Genomic DNA, 19,289 nt, shown 5'->3' with positions numbered 1-19,289 from the left:
AACTTATCCCTTCGGTAGGTCCCCACGTACGGAGAACAATTGTATAGTATGTACGATGAACCCACAGGTTAACTGTAAGGTTAGGAATATAGCATATAGCTTACGGTGTACTGAGGGACGATGCAGAAAAATGACAACTACTTACATTGAAGAGGCAGCACGCAGCATTGGGGAGTGTATAGGTGAACATTGGCGGGAGCTCAAAGAAGAGAAAAGCGCGTCAGTGCTCTAGAAACATGCTCAAGCAGAACATAGAGGCTCGGTTAATAGTATAGAGATTAAGGTATTATCAACGCATAGAATTGACACAATACTTAGACAGATCACAGCGGCTACACACATAACAATAGACAGACCGACCCTGAACAGTAAACACGAATGGAAAATGAACATCTACCACCACACCACACAACATGACGATTACAGACAGAAAGGAAAGCTAAACAGTTACAAACAGTGTAATACACTCACAATAGATAAATATGCACATGTCTATGATAAATATAAGGAATAGAGATGAATAAAAAGACGCATAAAGGGCACGGATATAAACGACATAGTAAGCGAACCCAGAGATACACACAAACACACATACAGTAACTTCACAAACGGCCGCAACAAATCAACAAGGTGGCCAACAACGACAACAATAGCGGCAGCAGCAACTACTACGATGGCAGCAGCGTGGACAAACACACTAACAGAGAGATACAGGAACGGTATCAAAAGTCGGGGTCAAGGGCAGCAGCAGCGGAAACAGGGAAGGGGATGGGGATGAGGAGAGGGTCATAATGCTGCTAAGAACGACGACACAACACACCGCACGTGTGACGAAAGATTTCAGGACAATATTTGTCAAAGAAAATGACCGTCCCGAAATACAACAATATGTGTGTGTGTGTGTGTGTGTGTGTGTGTGTGTGTGTGTGTGTGTGCGTGTGCGTGTGCGTGTGCGTGTGCGTGTGCGTGTATGTATGTATAAGTGTATATATATATATATGACATATATGCATACATATTTACATATATAATATGTATATATATGTATATATGTATATGTATAAATATATGTATATATATGGATATATATATTAGTTTGGTACATAATTTTATATATATATATATATATATATACCTATGTATATTTCTATGTATGTGTATATGTATTCATATATTGATATCAGTAGAGACAGATATATAAATTGATTGATAGACAGATAGATAGTGAGAAAAGGAGACAGAGGGAGGAAGAGCGATTATTTTAAATATTTAATCCATTGCTCAAACATGAAGTGACGTTTCAAATCTGATTTCTAATTCATGTAAAAGTTTTATTAAATTTTATGTGTAGCTTATGTAGAAGCTTTCAGAAATGTTATGCTGCCAATATATAACGTTTTGACCCGACAGAAAGGTTGTATATGATAACAACTAGAAGAAATGTGGTGAATGATATCAGGCCTAGCTGAGGTGATACTGAGTCAAATAGGAACTAAAAGATGGTGGCTGGTTTGAATTCATGAGAGACGTTTATCTCTCTTCTATCTTTGTTGTATTGCTTGATAAATTATTCGCATTTGTATTTGGCTTACACGATTCTTCATCTGGACTCGTTCGTTAAAACGTCTTCAGAGACAGACAATAAGGCTGACAGAAACAGACCTTTAACCAGTCGCGAATGGTGAAGAAAGGACTTTGATCAACTTGAGCCTAGCTGATTTATTAACAGACCTAACAATCGATCAAACTATTGATTAGTTAATTCGTTAAATAAGTTACCAAGTTTAAAATAAGTAGTGAAATTGACTCAGTGTGTTTTCTTAATATTGTCATAATGCCTCCCTCGAGATACAAATGATAAATGATACATTTGGATAAACAAGATATTTCACCGCTGAAATACGTAACATCTTTATTGTAAGGAAACACATACTACTGTTTGCTGATCCATTGAGAGTGAATATAATTCCATTTCTCTTCTGGTCTTTCAACTTCTTTATAAGCTCCATATAAATAAAAGAGTCTTAGAAATTACCATCCAAAGAGAATCGATAACCAAGAGCAAGGCATATCTAAATTTTCCATGTAACTTTACGTAACTATACAACCACGTCGTAACTGCATCACAGGTAAACATTTATGTTTGTCATCACTATAGTTAAATGATTATAACTACTTTGACAGATCATACACTTATTCTCCACGCCAGAAAACCTATTAAAATATTTCTAATTTAACTATATTTAATAAATTACTCAATTGAGTTCTTTTTTTTTTTTCATGATTTTCTTTCAAGATTCAGTGTACCGAACACATAGGCTCGGAGTTTCACTTTCAGAAGGAACAAAAGGAACTGTGAATATTACAATAAGTGGCGTAAAATCGATTTTAGCAATGCGTTCCATGCCTAACCACATAGCAGAAGCACTTTGTAAAACAAAAGGTTTTAGGTAAGAAATATTTATTGTGTTTAAGGCGGCGAGTTGGCAGAATCGTTAGCACGCCGGGCGAAATGCGTAGCCGTATTTCGTCAGCCGTTACGTTCTGAGTTCAAATCCCGCTGAGGTCGACTTTGCCTTTCATCCTTTCGAAGTCGATAAATTAAGTACCAGTTATGCACTGGGGTCGATGTAGTCGACATAATCCGTTTGTCTATCCTTGCTTGTCCTCTCTGTGTTTAGCCCCTTGTGGGTAGTGAAGAAATAGATATTTCGTCTGTCTTTACATCCTGAGTTGAAATTCCACCGAGGTCGACCTGGCCTTTCATCCTTCCGGGGTCGATAAATTAAGTACAAGTTGCGTACTGGTGTCGATCTAAACGACTGACCTCTCTCCCAAAATTTCGGGCCTTGTGCCTAGAGTAGATAAGAATATTTATTGTGTTTGATGAGTTTTGTTTTAGTGTTTCTGCTGGTCTTTGGTAGGATCTATGTTTGTTAGTAGTCAGTTATTTTGTATTATTTTTCAACGGATATTTCTTTCTATAAGTTTTTTTTGCTTCAAATTTTTTAAACACTGTTGTTGTTTATTATGAATCTTCGTATACTCCCTATTGTATATATTTTGACTCCTTCATTTCTTTTAACGTTTCAACTCGTACTTCTTTACCGAACTCTACATTAGACATAAAATTGATGCAACCTTTCAATTCGTTGCAGACTGTTCAACATTCTTTTTAATTATTTCCTTTCTTTTTCATTATGAACGCTAAATAATAATAATAATAATAATAATAATAATAATAATAATAATAATAATAATAATAATAATAATAATGGCGTCTCTTATATTTCTTATGTACGCCACTAGCCGAGAAGGAATATAAGAGACGCCACGACAATATAGCCAGGCTTGTCTTTGGGCACTCTGCAACAAGTATGGACTTGACAGAGTAAAAAATTGGTACGACCACAAACCTGAAGGCATCGTCGAAAATAGAAATGAGATAGAGAAAAGGAAGCCGGACATAGTCTTGTAAAATACGCTGAGAGAGATATGTCAGGTTAGCTGTTGTGGTCGATGAAAAAGGTAGCAGTAGTATCAATAATTGTCGGAGCCCTGGGAACAGTGAGCAAAAACCTCGAGAAGTACGTGGAACAAATAAAAGCTGCAATAAGGGTAGAGCACTTGCAGAAAACAGCGCTTCTTGGAACCGTTGAAATACTCCGGAAGGTGCTCAAAAAAGAAGAGGCATTACCTTAGTTCAGTTGTAGTGAACAGCTGACAGAGTAGTACATCTCCAGCGTTATGAACTTCTACATACATTAAAAACAATTCTTATGCGTTCTGAGTTCAAACCCCACCTAGGTTAATGAAATAAGTACCAGTTGAGTACTGATCTTGATGTAAATAGACTGTCACCTCCCCTAAAATTGCCAACCACATCTCAAAATTTGATTATTATTATTATTGAGTGAGAGAGCAGTTTATGCCATCAAAGTGACACTGGGGTAAAATATACGAAGCCCAATATACTCATCATGACTACCCGTCTGATAAAGGTACACCAGGCACATGCATCACAACCATATGTGCGCGACATGGTGATCTCATATCAAGATAAACAGCACATGACCTTGCAGGTGGGGCCCAGTTAGAATTTTCTTCAGGTTGAGTAGCCCATCCCGCTCAAACGGTCCCTGAATAAGGGTTGTTTAAGGATGTTGAAAGAACCACCCATGTTTCCAGAGGTGAACTATTCAAACCCCAAAGAATCCCTCTCAACACACGGCTATGATGCTCCCCCACTACTTCTGCTCGTGATCAGAGATGCACATATCGTCAGCCACTAAGGGACATGCTCAACTGGTTAAGGTCAAACAACTGACAAGCAAATCTGTGGTATTGAGCAGAATATTTGCTGTAGCCCATCTTTTATACCAAGACAAAACAATGTACATGATAACACTTCCAATCAGTTAAGATCAGAAGCCATGAGAGCCACTGCCTGGTACTGCATCAGGGCATTTATTATTATTATTATTATTATTATTATTATTATTATTATTATTATTATTATTATTATTATTATTATTATTATTCAGTAGTTTTATTTTTATAGCGTGCTTTCACTTCACTACCGAGCGCAGCTCTGTGTGCCTTGGGTATGTGCAGTGATTTGTTGTGATGCTCTGATGGTTACTGTATGGAAAGTGTTCTGCGTAGGATGTGTGCAGTGCCTAGTAGTGCAATTTTCTGTATGTTATATGTGTTTGTAAGTCCTGGTGCTTTTGTTATGTATTTGTCTGAACATTTTTTTATCATGCCTAATGCACCTACTATGATAGGAATTGTTTCTGTTTTTAGATTCCACATTCTGGTTACCTCAGTTTCCAGGTCTTTGTATTTTGAAAGTTTCTCCATTTCTTTTAAAGAAACGTTGTCATCTGCTGGTATTGATACATCAATTAGAAAGCAGTTTTTTCTTCATTATTACTGACAACTATATCTGGTCTGTTCGCCTTAATTTATCTATCTGTGTGTATTGGCATATCCCAGAGTATGGTTGCTTTCTCGTTTTCTGTGACCTTTTCTGGTGTGTGCCTATACCATCTTTTTTCTTTTGTTATTCCATAATGTTGGCATAGCTTCCAGTGTATGTAGGTCCTAACCCTGTCGTGTATGTGAATATATTCCTTCTTAGCCAGGACTGGGCAGCCAGAGATAATATGATTTATTGTTTCTTGTCCATCTCCACATATTCTGTAGTTACTTGTTATATGTCTTTTCATTACATGTTTTTGGTAATTTCTGGTGGGGAGGCTTTGGTCTTGTGCTGCAATTAAAAATCCCTGTCTCTGTTTTGAGTCCTGAGCTTCTCAACCATTGCTGGGATTTTTCTTTGTCTATTTCTTTTGCATTTAGTTTAGTCCAGTATTTGCCATGAAGGGGCTTTTCTTGCCATCGTTTTATCATGGTTCGTTGCTGTTCTAGTTTTAGTTTGGATTTCATTTGTTTTAAAGCTTTTGTTGTTTCTTCTTCTTCTTCTTCTTCTTCTTCTTCTTCTTCTTCTCCTTCTTCTTCTTCTTCTTCTTCTTCTTCTTCTTCTTCTTTTTCTTATTTTTCTTCTTCTTCTTCTTCTTCTTCTTCTTCTTCTTTTTCTTCTTCTTCTTCTTCTTCTTCTTCTTCTTCTTCTCCATAATTGTTAGGTGGTATGATTTCTTGTTTGTATTTGTCAGCTTCCTTAAATACTGAGAACAGTTTTTTGTTTTGCTCGTGTTTTGCCGCTATTTGTATTAGTTTTCTTTCCTTCTGCAGTCCTATGGTGGTTATTTTATAGTAGTTTTCCAGCTGTATAAGGTCTCTACCACCTTCTATACGTTGTATATATAGCCTTTCTAAGTCAGATTTTGGGTGATGCAACCTAGATCCTGTCATTATTTTTCTTGTTTTCCTATCTATTTTGGTCAGCTCATTTAGTGTCCAGTTAAGGATATTGTAGCTGTAACTTATAACTGGGACGGCTAAAGTGTTAATACCTATTATCTTGTTTTTAGCATTGAGCTCTGTTTTTAGTATTGATCTAACTCGTCACTAATATTCTTTTTTTTTCCCTCTTTCATTTGTGTGTTTTGTGTCTTATCTAGTTCATGGGTTCCTAAGTATTTGTAAGTTTGGCTTTGGTCTCATTCTTTTATTTCATTGGTTTTATCTAGTGTGATGTTGCTACTCTTAACTAGTTTTCCTCTTTTCAGGGTTACTTTGGCGCATTTTTCTAATCTAAATTTCATATCTATTTCTTTGGTAAATCCATGAACTGTCTTTAGTAGTGTTTCCAGCTGTTTGTCATTTGCAGCGTATAGTTTTAGGTCATCCATATATAAAAGGTGGCTGATCGTTTTGTCGTAACATTTATATTCGCATCCAGTTCTGTTTAGCATGTCCGATAGAGGTGACGGTGCCAAGCAGAAAAGGAGTGGAGAGACAGTGTCTCCCTGGAATATTCCTCTTCGAATGGGAATGGCTTTGATTTTCATGAGTCCCTCTTTTGTTTGGAGCTGTAGCACTGTCTGCCATTTATTCATAGAGTGTCCTATGTATTTTATAATTGTTGGTGCTACTTTGTTAATGGCTAGTGTTTCGAGGATCCATGTGTGGGGAATGCTATCAAACGCCTTTCTGTAGTCGATCCAGGCCATACTGAAGCATTTTTTCTTTCTGTAGCTCTCTTCAGTTATGGCTTTATTGATCATTAGTTGATCTTTACAGCCATATGAGCCTTTGCGGCATCCTTTCTGCTCTTCTGGAAACAGGTTGTTTTCGTCCAGGTGCTTGTTCAATCGTTGTGATATTACTGCAGTAAACGCTTTGTACATTGTAGGGAGACAGGTTATAGGTCTGTAGTTTTCTAGTTTTGCTGTCCCGTTGGATTTGGGAATTAAGGTGGTTTTCCCCTTCGTGAGCCATTCAGGCATTGTCTCTGGCTCTTCCAGTATGTTGTTAAAGTTTTCAGCCAGCTTTTTGTGCATTCCTGTTAGATATTTCAACCATAAGTTGGGGATCTTGTCATTCCCAGGTGCCTTCCAGTTGCTTAGTCTTTGCAGTGCCTGGGTGACCTCTTCAGTTGTTATGGGGGTCCAAAGTTGCTCAGATGCTAAGTTTGTTGTTTTAATACTCTTTTTTTTTTGGCTGTTCATTCGCCGACCATATTTCTTTCCAGAATTTTTCCACTTCTGCGGTTGGTGCTGCAGTGATGTCTATTTTATTTTTGCCAAGTTCTTGGTAGAACTTTTGGGGGTCGGAGTTGAACTGTTTGTTTTGTTCAAAGAAACGTTGGCGTTTCTCGTACCGGCGGATCCTTTGTGTTTTGGCAAGGATATCTTGCTTTAGCTTTTCTTTTATCTCAGGTAAATCATTTTCTGTGATGTTGTATTTGCACAGTATTTTTGTTTTCTTTTTGTTGCTTAGTAGCGTTGATTGTCTACTGATTTCGTTAAGAACCGTCAGATCTTTTCTCATTTTTTGTATTTTTTTATGTTATTTATCCACAGGGTTTGTTTAGGTGGTGGTACTCCTGTTTGGATGGGTTTGAGGGAGTATCCAGCTTCTTTTGTGGCTGCAGTGGCTGCTGCATATACTAAGTCATTTAGCTCAGTAATATTGCTATTTGTTTCAGTGGCGGCTATTAGTGGCTATTATTATAATTATTATTATTATTATTATTATTATTATTATTATTATTATTATTATTATTATTATTATTATATTATTATTATTATTATATTATTATTATTAGCATTATTATTATTATTATTATTATTATTATTATCATTATTAATATTTTTATTAATAATAATAATAATATTATTATTATTATTATCATTATTATTATTTCTCGTAACACAGTGTAGGTAAAATGCACTGAAGTCTTTAGTCATCTGTCAAGTCACAACAAGGACCTCAGACAGATAATACAGCCCAATAAAGCTGCTTTTTTGCAAGACATCAATCTTGCATGGGATTTCCAGTTGCCTTAAGAAGTTTTGAAGTTTCAATGGTATTGAGCCCAACGGTCCGATCACCGGTGGTGTCACTTTTATATTACCCTCTCGCATTCGATACGGTCTGGCCATTTCTATTTTCAATTCGGAGAATTTGATGATTTTTTTCAACATTCATGTCATTTGGTATGGCTACATCAATGATGTACCAGTATTTGTCTCTGTTATTCAATATGACAATATCCGGTCGACGGTGTTCGATTACACGATCTGTCATAAAAATCATAGTCCTAGAGTACCCTTACTTTTCCATCCTCCTGCATAACTTTATTTGGCACATGCTAATACCAGTTCTCTGTTATTTCATATTATTATTATTATTATTATTATTATTATTATTGTTATCATTATTATTATTATTATTATTATTATTATTATTATTATTATTATTATTATTATTATTATTAAATGAGAGAGCAGTACATGCCATCAAAGTGACACTGGGGTAAAATATACGAAGCCCAGTATACCCATCATGACTACCCGTCTAATAAGGGTACACTAGGCACATGCATTACAGCCATATGTGCGCGACATGGTGATCTCATATCAATATAAACAGCACATGACATTGCAGATGGGGCCCAGTTGGAATTTTCTTCTGGTTGAGTAACCCATCCCGCTCAAAAGGTCCCTGAATAAGGGTTGTTTGAGGACATTGAATGAAATACCCATGTTTCCAGAGGTGAATTATTCAAATCCCAAAGAATTCCTCTCAACACATGGCTATGATGCTCCCCCACTGCTTCTGCTCATGATCACAGATGCACATATCGTCAGCCACTAAGGGACATGTTCAACTGGTTAAGGTCAAACAACTGTGGTATTGAGCAGAATATTTGTTGTAGCCCATCTTATTATTATTATTATTATTATTATTATTATTGCGTGAGAGAGCAGTGCATGCCATCAAAGTGACACTGAGGTAAAATATACGAAGCCCAGTATACCCATCATGACTAACCATCTGATAAGGGTACACCAGGCACATGCATCAAAACCATATATGCGCGACATGGTGATCTCATATCAATATAAACAGCACATGACCTTGCAGGTGGGGCCCAGTTAGAATTTTCTTCTGGTCGCGTAGCCCATCCCACTCAAAAGATCCCTGAATAAGGGTTGTTTGAGGATGTTGAAAGAAACACCCATGTTTCCAGAGGTGAATTATTCAAACTCCAAAGAATCCCTCTCAACACATGGCTATGATGCTCCCCCACTACTTTTGTCCGTGATCAGAGTTGCACATATCGTCAGCCACTAAGGGACATTGTCAACTGGTTACGGTCAAACAAATGACAAGCAAATCTGTTGTAATGAGCAGAATATTTGCTGTAGCCCGTCTTTTATACCAAGACAAAACAACGTACATGATAACACTTCCAATCAGTTAAGATCAGAAGCCACGAGAGCCACCACCTTGTACTGCATCAGGGCATTATTATCTTTATTATTATTATTTTTATTATTATTGAGTGAGAGAGCAGTGCATGCCATCAAAGTGATACTGGTGTAAAATATACGAAGCCCAGTATACCCATCATGACTACCCGTCTGATAAGGGTACACCAGGCACATGCATCACAACCATATGTGCGCGACATGGTGATCTCATAACAAGATGAACAGCGCATGACCTTGCAGATGGGGCCCAGTTAGAATTTTCTTCTGGTCGGGTAACACATCTCACTCAAAAGGTCCCTGATTAAGGGTTGTTTAAAGATGTTGAATGAAACACCCATGTTTCCAGAGGTGAATCATTCAAACCCCAAAGAATCCCTCTCAACACATGGCTATAATGCTCCCCCACTACTTCTACTCGTGATCAGAGATGCACATATCGTCAGCCACTAAGGGACATGGTCAACTGGTTATGGTCAAACAACTGACAAGCAAATCTGTGGTATTGAGCAGAATATTTGCTGTAGCCCATCTTTTATACCAATTATTATTATTATTATTATTATTATCATTATTATTATTATTATTATTATTATTATTACATAATTGTTCAACATTTGGTAGATTGGGGTAAATTTCTACGACATCAGCTGCTATGCTGTCTGCCTTTAATGTGTTCTTTTCTGCTGTTGGGAGTGTGCAAACACTTCCCAGTATTAGTATTTTTTCTTCTTGAGGTGTGATGCAGTATTTTGCTGTGTTACTGCTTGTATTGTGTGCTGAGGGTGTAATGCACTGGTTATTAGCTTGCTGGTGGAATTTATTTCATTGGGTAATTGTTGCATAGACTGTCTTGTATTTCTAGTTTGTTTTGTTTAAGTTGTATTATTGGATTGATTAGTGCCTTGCGTAAGATGTGGGCTGTTCCCAGCAGGGCTATTTTTTGGACAGTGTGTAGCGTTGAGAATCCAAGTATAACTTCTACGTTTATGTCAGCTTTTGTCTTGTCTTCCTCATCTTTTATCCTTGTGGCAAATAAATGAAATCATTATTACTATTATTATTATTATCATTATTATCATCATTATTATTATTATTATTGAGTGAGAGAGCAGTTCATGCCATCAAAGTGACACTGGGGTAAAATATACGAAGACCAATATACCCATCATGACTACCCGTCTGATAAGGGTACACCAGACACATGCATCACAACCACATGTGCGCGACATGGTGATCTCATATCAATATAAACATCACATGACCTTGCAGGTGGGGCCCAGTTAGAATTTTCTTCAGGTTGAGTAGCACATCCCGCTCAAAAAGTCCCTGAATAAGGGTTGTTTAAGGATGTTGAAAGAAACACCCATGTTTCCAGAGGTGAATTATTCAAACCCCAAAGAATCCCTCCCAACACATGGCTATGATGCTCCCCCACTACTTCTGCTCGTGATCAGAGTTGCACATATCGTCAGCCACTAAGGGACATGCTCAACTGGTTAAGGTCAAACAACTGACTAGCAAATCTATGGTATTGAGCAGAATATTTGCTGTAGCCCATCTTTTATACCAAGACAAAACAATGTACATGATAACACTTCCAATCAGTTAAGATCAGAAGCCATGAGAGCCACTGCCTGGTTTTTATTATTATTATTATTATTATTATTATTATTATTATTATTATTATTATTATTATTATTATTATTATTATTGAGGCTACGAGCTAGTAAAATCTTTAGCACCGAGATTGATGTAAACGACATCCTCCTCACCTCAGAATTGCTGATTTTGTGTCAAAGATTAATAAAAAAATTATTGTTGTAGTTGTTGTTGTTGTTTACTTTTAATCTGCATGTTTGCTACAATCACTTGTCGCGACATACCCAGCGTCCTAGGGCGAGTGAAGGATAAGAGATTGTACAGTATGACAGAAAGCCTGGGGAGAGGAAGTGGTAAGAGCAGTAGTGAAATATCTTCATGTAATACAACACGGACATATAAATTGATAAGGTCTTTTCTAAGGATGTGAATAGTACTTGTCAGCAGAATCTTTTGGATTTCTCTCAGACATGGTCCTCAGCTATATTTTTATAGATATATTTTTATCAGTGGGAACACTTACATCTATTAGTCTACAAGTATTTTCCTCCCTGGATTTAATGATTATGTCTGGTTTATTAGCCTAGATCGGTCTGTCGGTGATGACCGATCCGGCGTGAGTTTTGGCTTGTCATTAAAACGTTGACGGTGACGTTAGGAGACTGGTTTATTTGTTCAGAATTGACTTTTTTGACATGACACCGCATTCATTTTCTTCGAATGGATATATTTATCGTATAGTAGCTGCATGAAGCTAATAGGTCGGCATTCACCTCTAAGCCTCTAATGTTTTTTGGTAGATATGTTTCTGGGCATAAATGTTTAGTGATGTTTTAATCTGAGTGACTAATTTGCTCCTATTTATATTCGTTTGTGGGAAGTCGCTTTGTTTTTGTTTCGATTTCCGTCGCTTGTAACACGTGTTATATTATTATTATCATTACTGTTATTATTGTTGTCGTTTTTGTTGCTGTTACTATTATTATTATTATTATTATTATTATTATTATTATTATTATTATTATTATTATTATTATTATTTTTATTTCTATTATTATTATTATTATTATTATTATTTTATTATTATTATTATTATTATTATTATTATTATTATTATTATTATTATTATTATTATTATTATCATTATTATTACTGAGAGAGCAGCACATGCCATCAAAGTGACACTGAGATACAAATATACGAAGCCCAATATACTCATCATGAATACCCTTCACATAAGGGTATACTTAGGCACATGCATCACAACCACATGTGCGTGACATTGTGATTTCATAACAAGATAAATTGCGCTGGACTTTGCAGGTAGGGCCCACTTAGAATTTTCTTCAGCTCGAGTAGTCCATCAAGCACAAACGGCCCCTAAATAAGGTTTGTTTATGAATGTTGAACGAAACACCCATGTTTCCAGAGGCGAATTATTCAAACCCCAAAGAATTCCTTTCAACATATGGCTTTGATGCTCAGCCCCGCCAACTATTTCTGCTCGTGATTAGAGAAGCACATATTGTCAGTTAAGGGAGATGCCCAAATGGTAAAAGTTAAGCAAGTGACAAGCAAATCTGTGATATTCAGTAGAATATTTGCTGTAGCCCATCTTTTATACCAAAACAAAACATATACATGATAACACTTCTAGTCAGTTAAGATCAGAGGCCATGAAAGCCACTGCCTGGCACTGCATCAGGGCATATTATTATTGTTTTTATTGTTGTTGTTGTTTTGTTGTGGTTTTTGTTTATGAAGGCGGTGAGCTTGCAAAATTGTTGGCACCGAGGTCGAAGTAATCAACATCATACCCCTCACCTCATTATTAAATAAATTAAGCACCAGTAAAACACTGGGGTCGATGTAAGCGACTCATCCCCTCCTCCAAAATGGCTAACCTTGTGGTAAAATTTGAAACCATTATTATTATTATTATTATTATTATTATTATTATTATTGTTGTTGTTGTTGTTGTTCTTCTTCTTCTTCTTCTTCTTCTTGTTATTATTACTATTATATTCCAGCACGGGTACAACATTAGAGTATATCAACTTCCCTACATCTCCAAAACTTTCGTGCATTGATCTTATCGCTATGTTCAATGATACTTGGATAATCAACTATCAACCATGTGGGTACGGAGGCGCATATGTACCATTTATTAGATGTGCAAATGGTAAGTAATGAATACTGGCTAAATAGGAATGTTTGAGAAAGGAAAATTAAATGTTTTTGTCGAGTGTATTATAAAATTTTAGAGTTCCAAAAATTAACTACTTGGGTTCTGCAACTGGTGGTTAACCAAGAGACGTAAGATGGCATTATTTTCAATGTGGTGCTCCTTGTGGTTTTGTAATGCTTTCTGTTGATTTAGGGCGCCTTATTCGCCTAATATTTAATATGTTAAATTAAGTGACTATTTTACATTAGATTACTGCTTTCTAGAATTGTCTTATTCTGTAAAAAATTTTTTCACTGAAGTTATATTTACGTTATACTCTTTATATTTCTTAACTCTACACAAACGGACACCTTCGTCCTCTTTCATATTAAGCACTTCTAATTAATTCTCGATATCAAAGTTTGTATTTAATTTGGATAAAATTTATAAATTGAAATAAAATTCGTAAATTTTAAGAAGAAACCATATATATTTTACGGAAAGTGTAGCAAGGATCAAAAGGGCTGAAATAAATTTAATCATTAGCAAACCTAGCTGTGAGAAAAATACAAGAATGTAAACATATCGTCTTTATGCTTTCGATCAATGAGGTAAGGATTCTCTTGATAGATCATTTCTTGTTTGTTGACTTTTGTTTGAGATGTAACCGATTTCATTTCCCAATCAAGAGTGTAAAATATTAAAACTGAATGTTAAAAGACATTGAAATTCTCACAACGCCAACGTTAAATTAATAGAGAATTCAGAACTTTCAAATTTTTTAATGTGTACTGTTACTAACAGAGTAAGCCCGAAATGGGAGCTTAATTACGAAATATTCAATTGTTTTTCTAACAAAGTTTTGTAATTTTGACGTTTTTCTTTAGAAATCTATCGAGTCATTGGAAAAAATGAAAACGAAGGTCGTCTAGAGGTAAATATAAATGGAGTTTGGGGAAATCTATGCAGTACTTCGTGGAACAATACGGGTGCAAAACTTGCCTGCAATGCGCTTGGATTTCAGTAAGTAATAGCGTTTACCATTTGCAATACTTCCGTATTTTTTTTTTTTTTTTTTGCTGTTATAATGAATAATCGCATTCATTACCATCAAATACTGAAAATAAGACGACATTGTGTGAATTTACTAGATCATCAGCATCAACGATTTATAATATTCTTATTTTACCACTCGCATACAAAACATTGTTGAATATAAAAAGCTTACAATCTTGAAAGAATACTTCATTCATTATTGAAGACAGACAGCTAATAAGCTATTCAGGTTAGTGTTTCTGGCAATGTTTATATACATACATAAATACATACTTATGTGTATGTGTGTTTGAGAGAGAGAGAGCACATGTATGTGTGTGTGTGTATGCGCGCGCTCATGTCTGTGTGTGTGTGTACGTTCATGTATTTGTTTTGCAATATCACTAATGTGTTGAAAATTAAATTTCAGGATAGTCATTTTATTTTTGGCAAACAAACACACGCACGATATATTCATGTTCACTTTTTTAATGTTGTTCTTATTTTGAGAAAGCCAATCTTAGCTTTCCTGTTGATAAGAACTTCGCCTAGTAAATTATTTTATTTGCTGAAGATAGCTTGAAAACATAGTACAGGAAATTGCGGATAAATGTTTATATTTTTCATTCCCTTTCGAAATTAACCCTAATAGTGGTTTGGAGTTTAACTACTCCTTCAAGCGGGTCAGATGTTCTGTTACGGCCATCTCTTATGTGTTTAAATGTACACTGTATTTTTATATGAATAATATATAGTCTATTGACTAGTTTTTTTTTCTTCTCGCTAGACCACTATTAGCAAAGAAATTTTCAAAATCTATATATATATATACTAGCTGAAGGTGACCCGCTCTACGCGCGGGTAAGAGTGTGGTTGTTACTTTCTGTTGCTTCCTTTCAGCACATAAAAAGCACCATCCGAACGTGGCGGATTGCAGCGCCGCCTTGACTGGCTTCTGTGCTGGTGGCACGTAAAAAGCACCAACCGATCGTGGCCGCTGCCAGCCCCCCCCCCCTGGCACCTGTGCAGGCGGCACGAAAAAAGCACCCACTACGCTCACAGAGTGGTTGGCGTTAGGAAGGGCATCCACCTGTCGAAACACTGCCAGATCAGACTGGAGCCTGATGCAGCCTCCTGGCTTCCCAGACCCCTGTCAAACTGTCCAACCCGTGCTAACACGGAAAACGGACGTTAAACGATGATGATGATGATGATAATTCTCCCTCTTTGTTTCTTTCTCCTTTCTTTCTCACTTTCCCACTCTCTTACTCTTCCTTTCTCTCGGACTCTCCCTCGCTTTCTCTTACTCTCTATCTTTACGTATCTCTCTCCCATTTATAAACAACAAAAGATCTTGAGTAAGTTGAGAAATAAAATATTTAGAAAGATCAATCATAAATATCAGGCAGTTACAAAGGAAAGGTCTGCTTCAAGACAGACAGCAAAATACTAACATTTAAAAGGGACAGACGAACTTGCGAGCTGAATAAAAATAATAAAATATTGGAAACCAAAGTTTGAAGGGATAGAATTTGAGGATAGTAGAGTCACCATGGCTGGCATTTCTTAACGACGGACAGCAACGTATTGACAGTTCAACGGCTGGCGTAAAATGTTGAAAATCCCTAAAAACCAAGTTTTGACTTGATTCTTTCTCACGACAGTAGACGGCAACACATTGACGATTAAAAGGCTGGCGCAAACTTTTTAGCTTGATGTAACAGAGAATTGCTAAACACCCGCTCCTTTAAATTTTAATCCCCTTCCAGCCCCATTTATACCCCTTTTCACCTTTTGGTTAATATAACCCGATTTCATTTGGGTCTACTGGGGCCACATTTTATAAGATGAGGACTCAACCAAGTTTCCCAAGTTCTGGTCATAGACCATAGAACACTCAACCAAGTTTCCCGATTTCTGGTCATAGACCATAGAACAGTCAAGCAAGTTTCCCGAGTTCTGGTCATAGACCATAGAACACTCAACCAAGTTTCCCGAGTTCTGGTCATAGACCATAGAACACTAAACCAAGTTTCCCGAGTTCTGGTCATTTGCAGAATAAATAGAGACGGCGGAGGTGGCAGACGTCGTTGCAATGTAAATATGATTTGTTATAAGAGAAAGATTGTCCAGATTGTGTGTTGGTGGTGGTGGTGGTGGCGATGATAATTATCTTTAAAAATGGAGATAAAGAGAAATTGAATGGGAGTTAGAGGTAGAAAGAGAAGGTGTAAATTTTGGAGTGAATCCGACGGGATGTAGTGGGCTTTAACCCTGGCAAAAAAAAAATATTTGTAGCGTTTCTGAAAGAGGTGAAGTAGGAATATTGAAACTTTTGCGGCTGTCATTGATAGACTCGTTGTAGAATAAATAGAGACGGCGAAAAAAGAGAGAGCTCGACAAAGAAAAGGTGATATATGAAAGAGAGGACGGGAAAATGAAATATTTTGCAATGTAAACATGATTTGTTTTAAGAGAAAGATTGTCATGATTGTGTGTTGGTGGTGTTGGTGGTGGCGATGATAATTATCATTAGGAAAAAGAGTGAGTGAGTGAGGAAGACATACATAAGTTGTGGCGATGATAATTGTAGACCCCTTTTCACATTTTGATGAAGAGAACCCGATTTCATTCGGGTGTACTGGGGCCACATATAGGTGTGTGTGTGTGTGTGTGTGTGTGCACGCTGTAGAAATTAAATTAGAGATAAAACCACTAATAGGGAAATGAAACAGTAAAAAAACAAAAACAAAAACAAAAATAAAAATATAATATTAGATATATGTATATATGTGTGTGTGTGTGTGTGTGTTGACAGGTAGACAATAGAATGCGATGGCGATGGCGATGTAATATTTATTTCTGTCTATGAAACTGATAGATACATGAGTAAAATGTATGGGAAGCTAAGAGATAAGAGTGAGTGAAAATGTTCTTGGAAGAGAGGAAACAGCGAGAGAGTGATTTGAGGAAGACTTTACATTAAATAACCGTAGTGGCATTGTCAAATGAAGAGGAGTGACAGAGTACTGGAGGAAGTAGGGTGAGTGAGGAAGATGGCCCCTAGCGACCACACCTTTTAAGATAGGGATTTCTAAGGTAGCCCACGCGCATCGTCACCTCATTCTACATGTCCCTGTAAATTTTGGAGCGAATCGGACGGGATGTAGTGGCATTGAAAGCGATCCAAGCGGTAAAAACGCATTTCAGTTTTATATATAGATATATATATATATATAAACAAAATCAGAAATACGGGTTGTTATATCCATGGTTCAGTCTTATCAATCGATTAGATGATCGACTGAAAATATGGGTACTATTACCGACAGGTAATCATCTTCAGAGCCAAAACAACTCAACTTCCTGGAATACTAATCCCTTATTAATCCCTCTTTGTTTACATGTGCATATATATAGGCGCAGGAGTGGCTGTGTGGTAACTAGCTTGTTTACCTACCACATGGTTCCGGGTTCAATCCCACTGCCTGGCATCTTGGGCAAGTGTCTTCTGCTATAGCCCCGGGCCGACCAATGCCTTGTGAGTGGATTTGGTAGACGGAAACTGAAAGAAGCCTGTCGTGTATATATATATATATATATATATATATATATATATATGTATATGTGTGTGTATGTGTGTCTGTTTGTTCCCCTAGCATTGCTTGATAACCGATGCTGGTGTGTTTACGTCCCCGTCACTAGCGGTTCGGCAAAAAGAGACCGAGAGAATAAGTACTGGCTTACAAAAAGAATAAGTCCCGGGGTCGAGTTGCTCGACTAAAGGTGGTGCTCCAGCATGGCCGCAGTCAAATGACTGAAACAAGTAAAAGAAAGAAAAAAAAAAAAAAATATATATATATTATATATATATATATATATATATATATAATATATATATATATATATATATATATATATATATATATAACCTTTATTTCAAGCTTAGATTGGACACTCACTAATAGTCCATTATTTCAAACCACCCTATTATTTAAATGTTTATTATTCATTTATAGTTGGCAAACGTGAATTTCCTCATGTGCAAGCATCTCGGAGCTTCTTTCTGTCTATAATTTATTACATTACCCTTGAATGTAAAAATCCGGTAGAATTCTTCTAAACATAGGTCACATTTTGGAGTTTCCAGATCTGTATGGTTTTGCAGAACAAATCAATTCTCTATACTTTTGCATACACACACACACACATACACACACGCACATACATACATACGTACATACATACATACATACATACATACATACATACATACATACATACATACATACATATATATATAGTTGGTTTTAATTGTGAACCTCTCTCCTTGCTTGAATAGGAATTCCGAGGCTTCAAGTACGTTGGAGTAAGTTCCACATTTTGAGCGTCCACATTTTTTAACCGTTGGTTTCGTGGTTGTTGTGTAAAGGTTCGCATTTGTTAGAGGTCTTTTCAGCGATTTGTGTTACTTTTTGCATTCAATGAATTTATGTTTTCAGAATGTTGTTCATTTTGGCATAGGTAGGTTTTTGTACAAGAGTGTTGTATGCCTCATTGTTTCTAGGGTTGTGAGTTGATATATACGGTAGTGTTTTGAGATGAGGTGTGATGTTACGTTTTGTTACCCTTAGTGTTTTAATGCTAATTTCTTAGCACGCTTAATTCCATCGTCTATAACTTTGGGTGGATATTGTCTTTCAGTAAGTGTTGTTTTGAGGTCTTGAAGAAGAAGGTCCCGAGTATTTCCATCAGACACTATTGTGCAAATCATTTTTGCTACATTAAATCGGGTATTTCTTTTGGTGTGTATTGGATAGCATGAGCTAAACAGGAGATATTGTTTTGAGTGCGTTGGTTTGTGAGAAATGTCAGAGGGAGCTGTTCTTTGCTATATTCAATTGTAAATTGAATGTTAGGGATTATATTATTTAGTATTGATTTAAATTCCAACAGTTTATCAAAGCATTATTAAATCTCAGAACGAGATGTAAACAGTAATCGCTCGATAATGTAAAGTATAATAGCCATTTCGATATCGCTAACCACATCGATATCGCTTTAGGCACACTATCTGTGCC

At 36.4% G+C, this 19,289-nt stretch overlaps 1 protein-coding gene across 1 annotated transcript in view; it reads left to right on the top strand.

Annotated features, from left to right (window-relative positions):
- LOC115212325 (deleted in malignant brain tumors 1 protein-like) overlaps nt 1–19,289 on the top strand; it is a 97,022-nt gene that overhangs the window by 30,121 nt on the left and 47,612 nt on the right. Inside the window, exons 11-13 of the mRNA XM_029781189.2 lie at nt 2,297–2,450; nt 13,037–13,188; nt 14,061–14,196. Of these exons, the coding sequence (XP_029637049.1) occupies nt 2,297–2,450; nt 13,037–13,188; nt 14,061–14,196 (442 nt within the window). The remainder of the gene's footprint in view (nt 1–2,296; nt 2,451–13,036; nt 13,189–14,060; nt 14,197–19,289) is intronic.

This window comes from Octopus sinensis, linkage group LG5 (assembly GCF_006345805.1).
Source record: "Octopus sinensis linkage group LG5, ASM634580v1, whole genome shotgun sequence".
In the NCBI taxonomy this organism is placed as follows: Eukaryota; Metazoa; Mollusca; class Cephalopoda; order Octopoda; family Octopodidae; genus Octopus; species Octopus sinensis.
The sequence above is the reverse complement of the archived record's forward strand: the minus strand, read 5'-3'. Positions and strand labels throughout refer to the sequence as shown.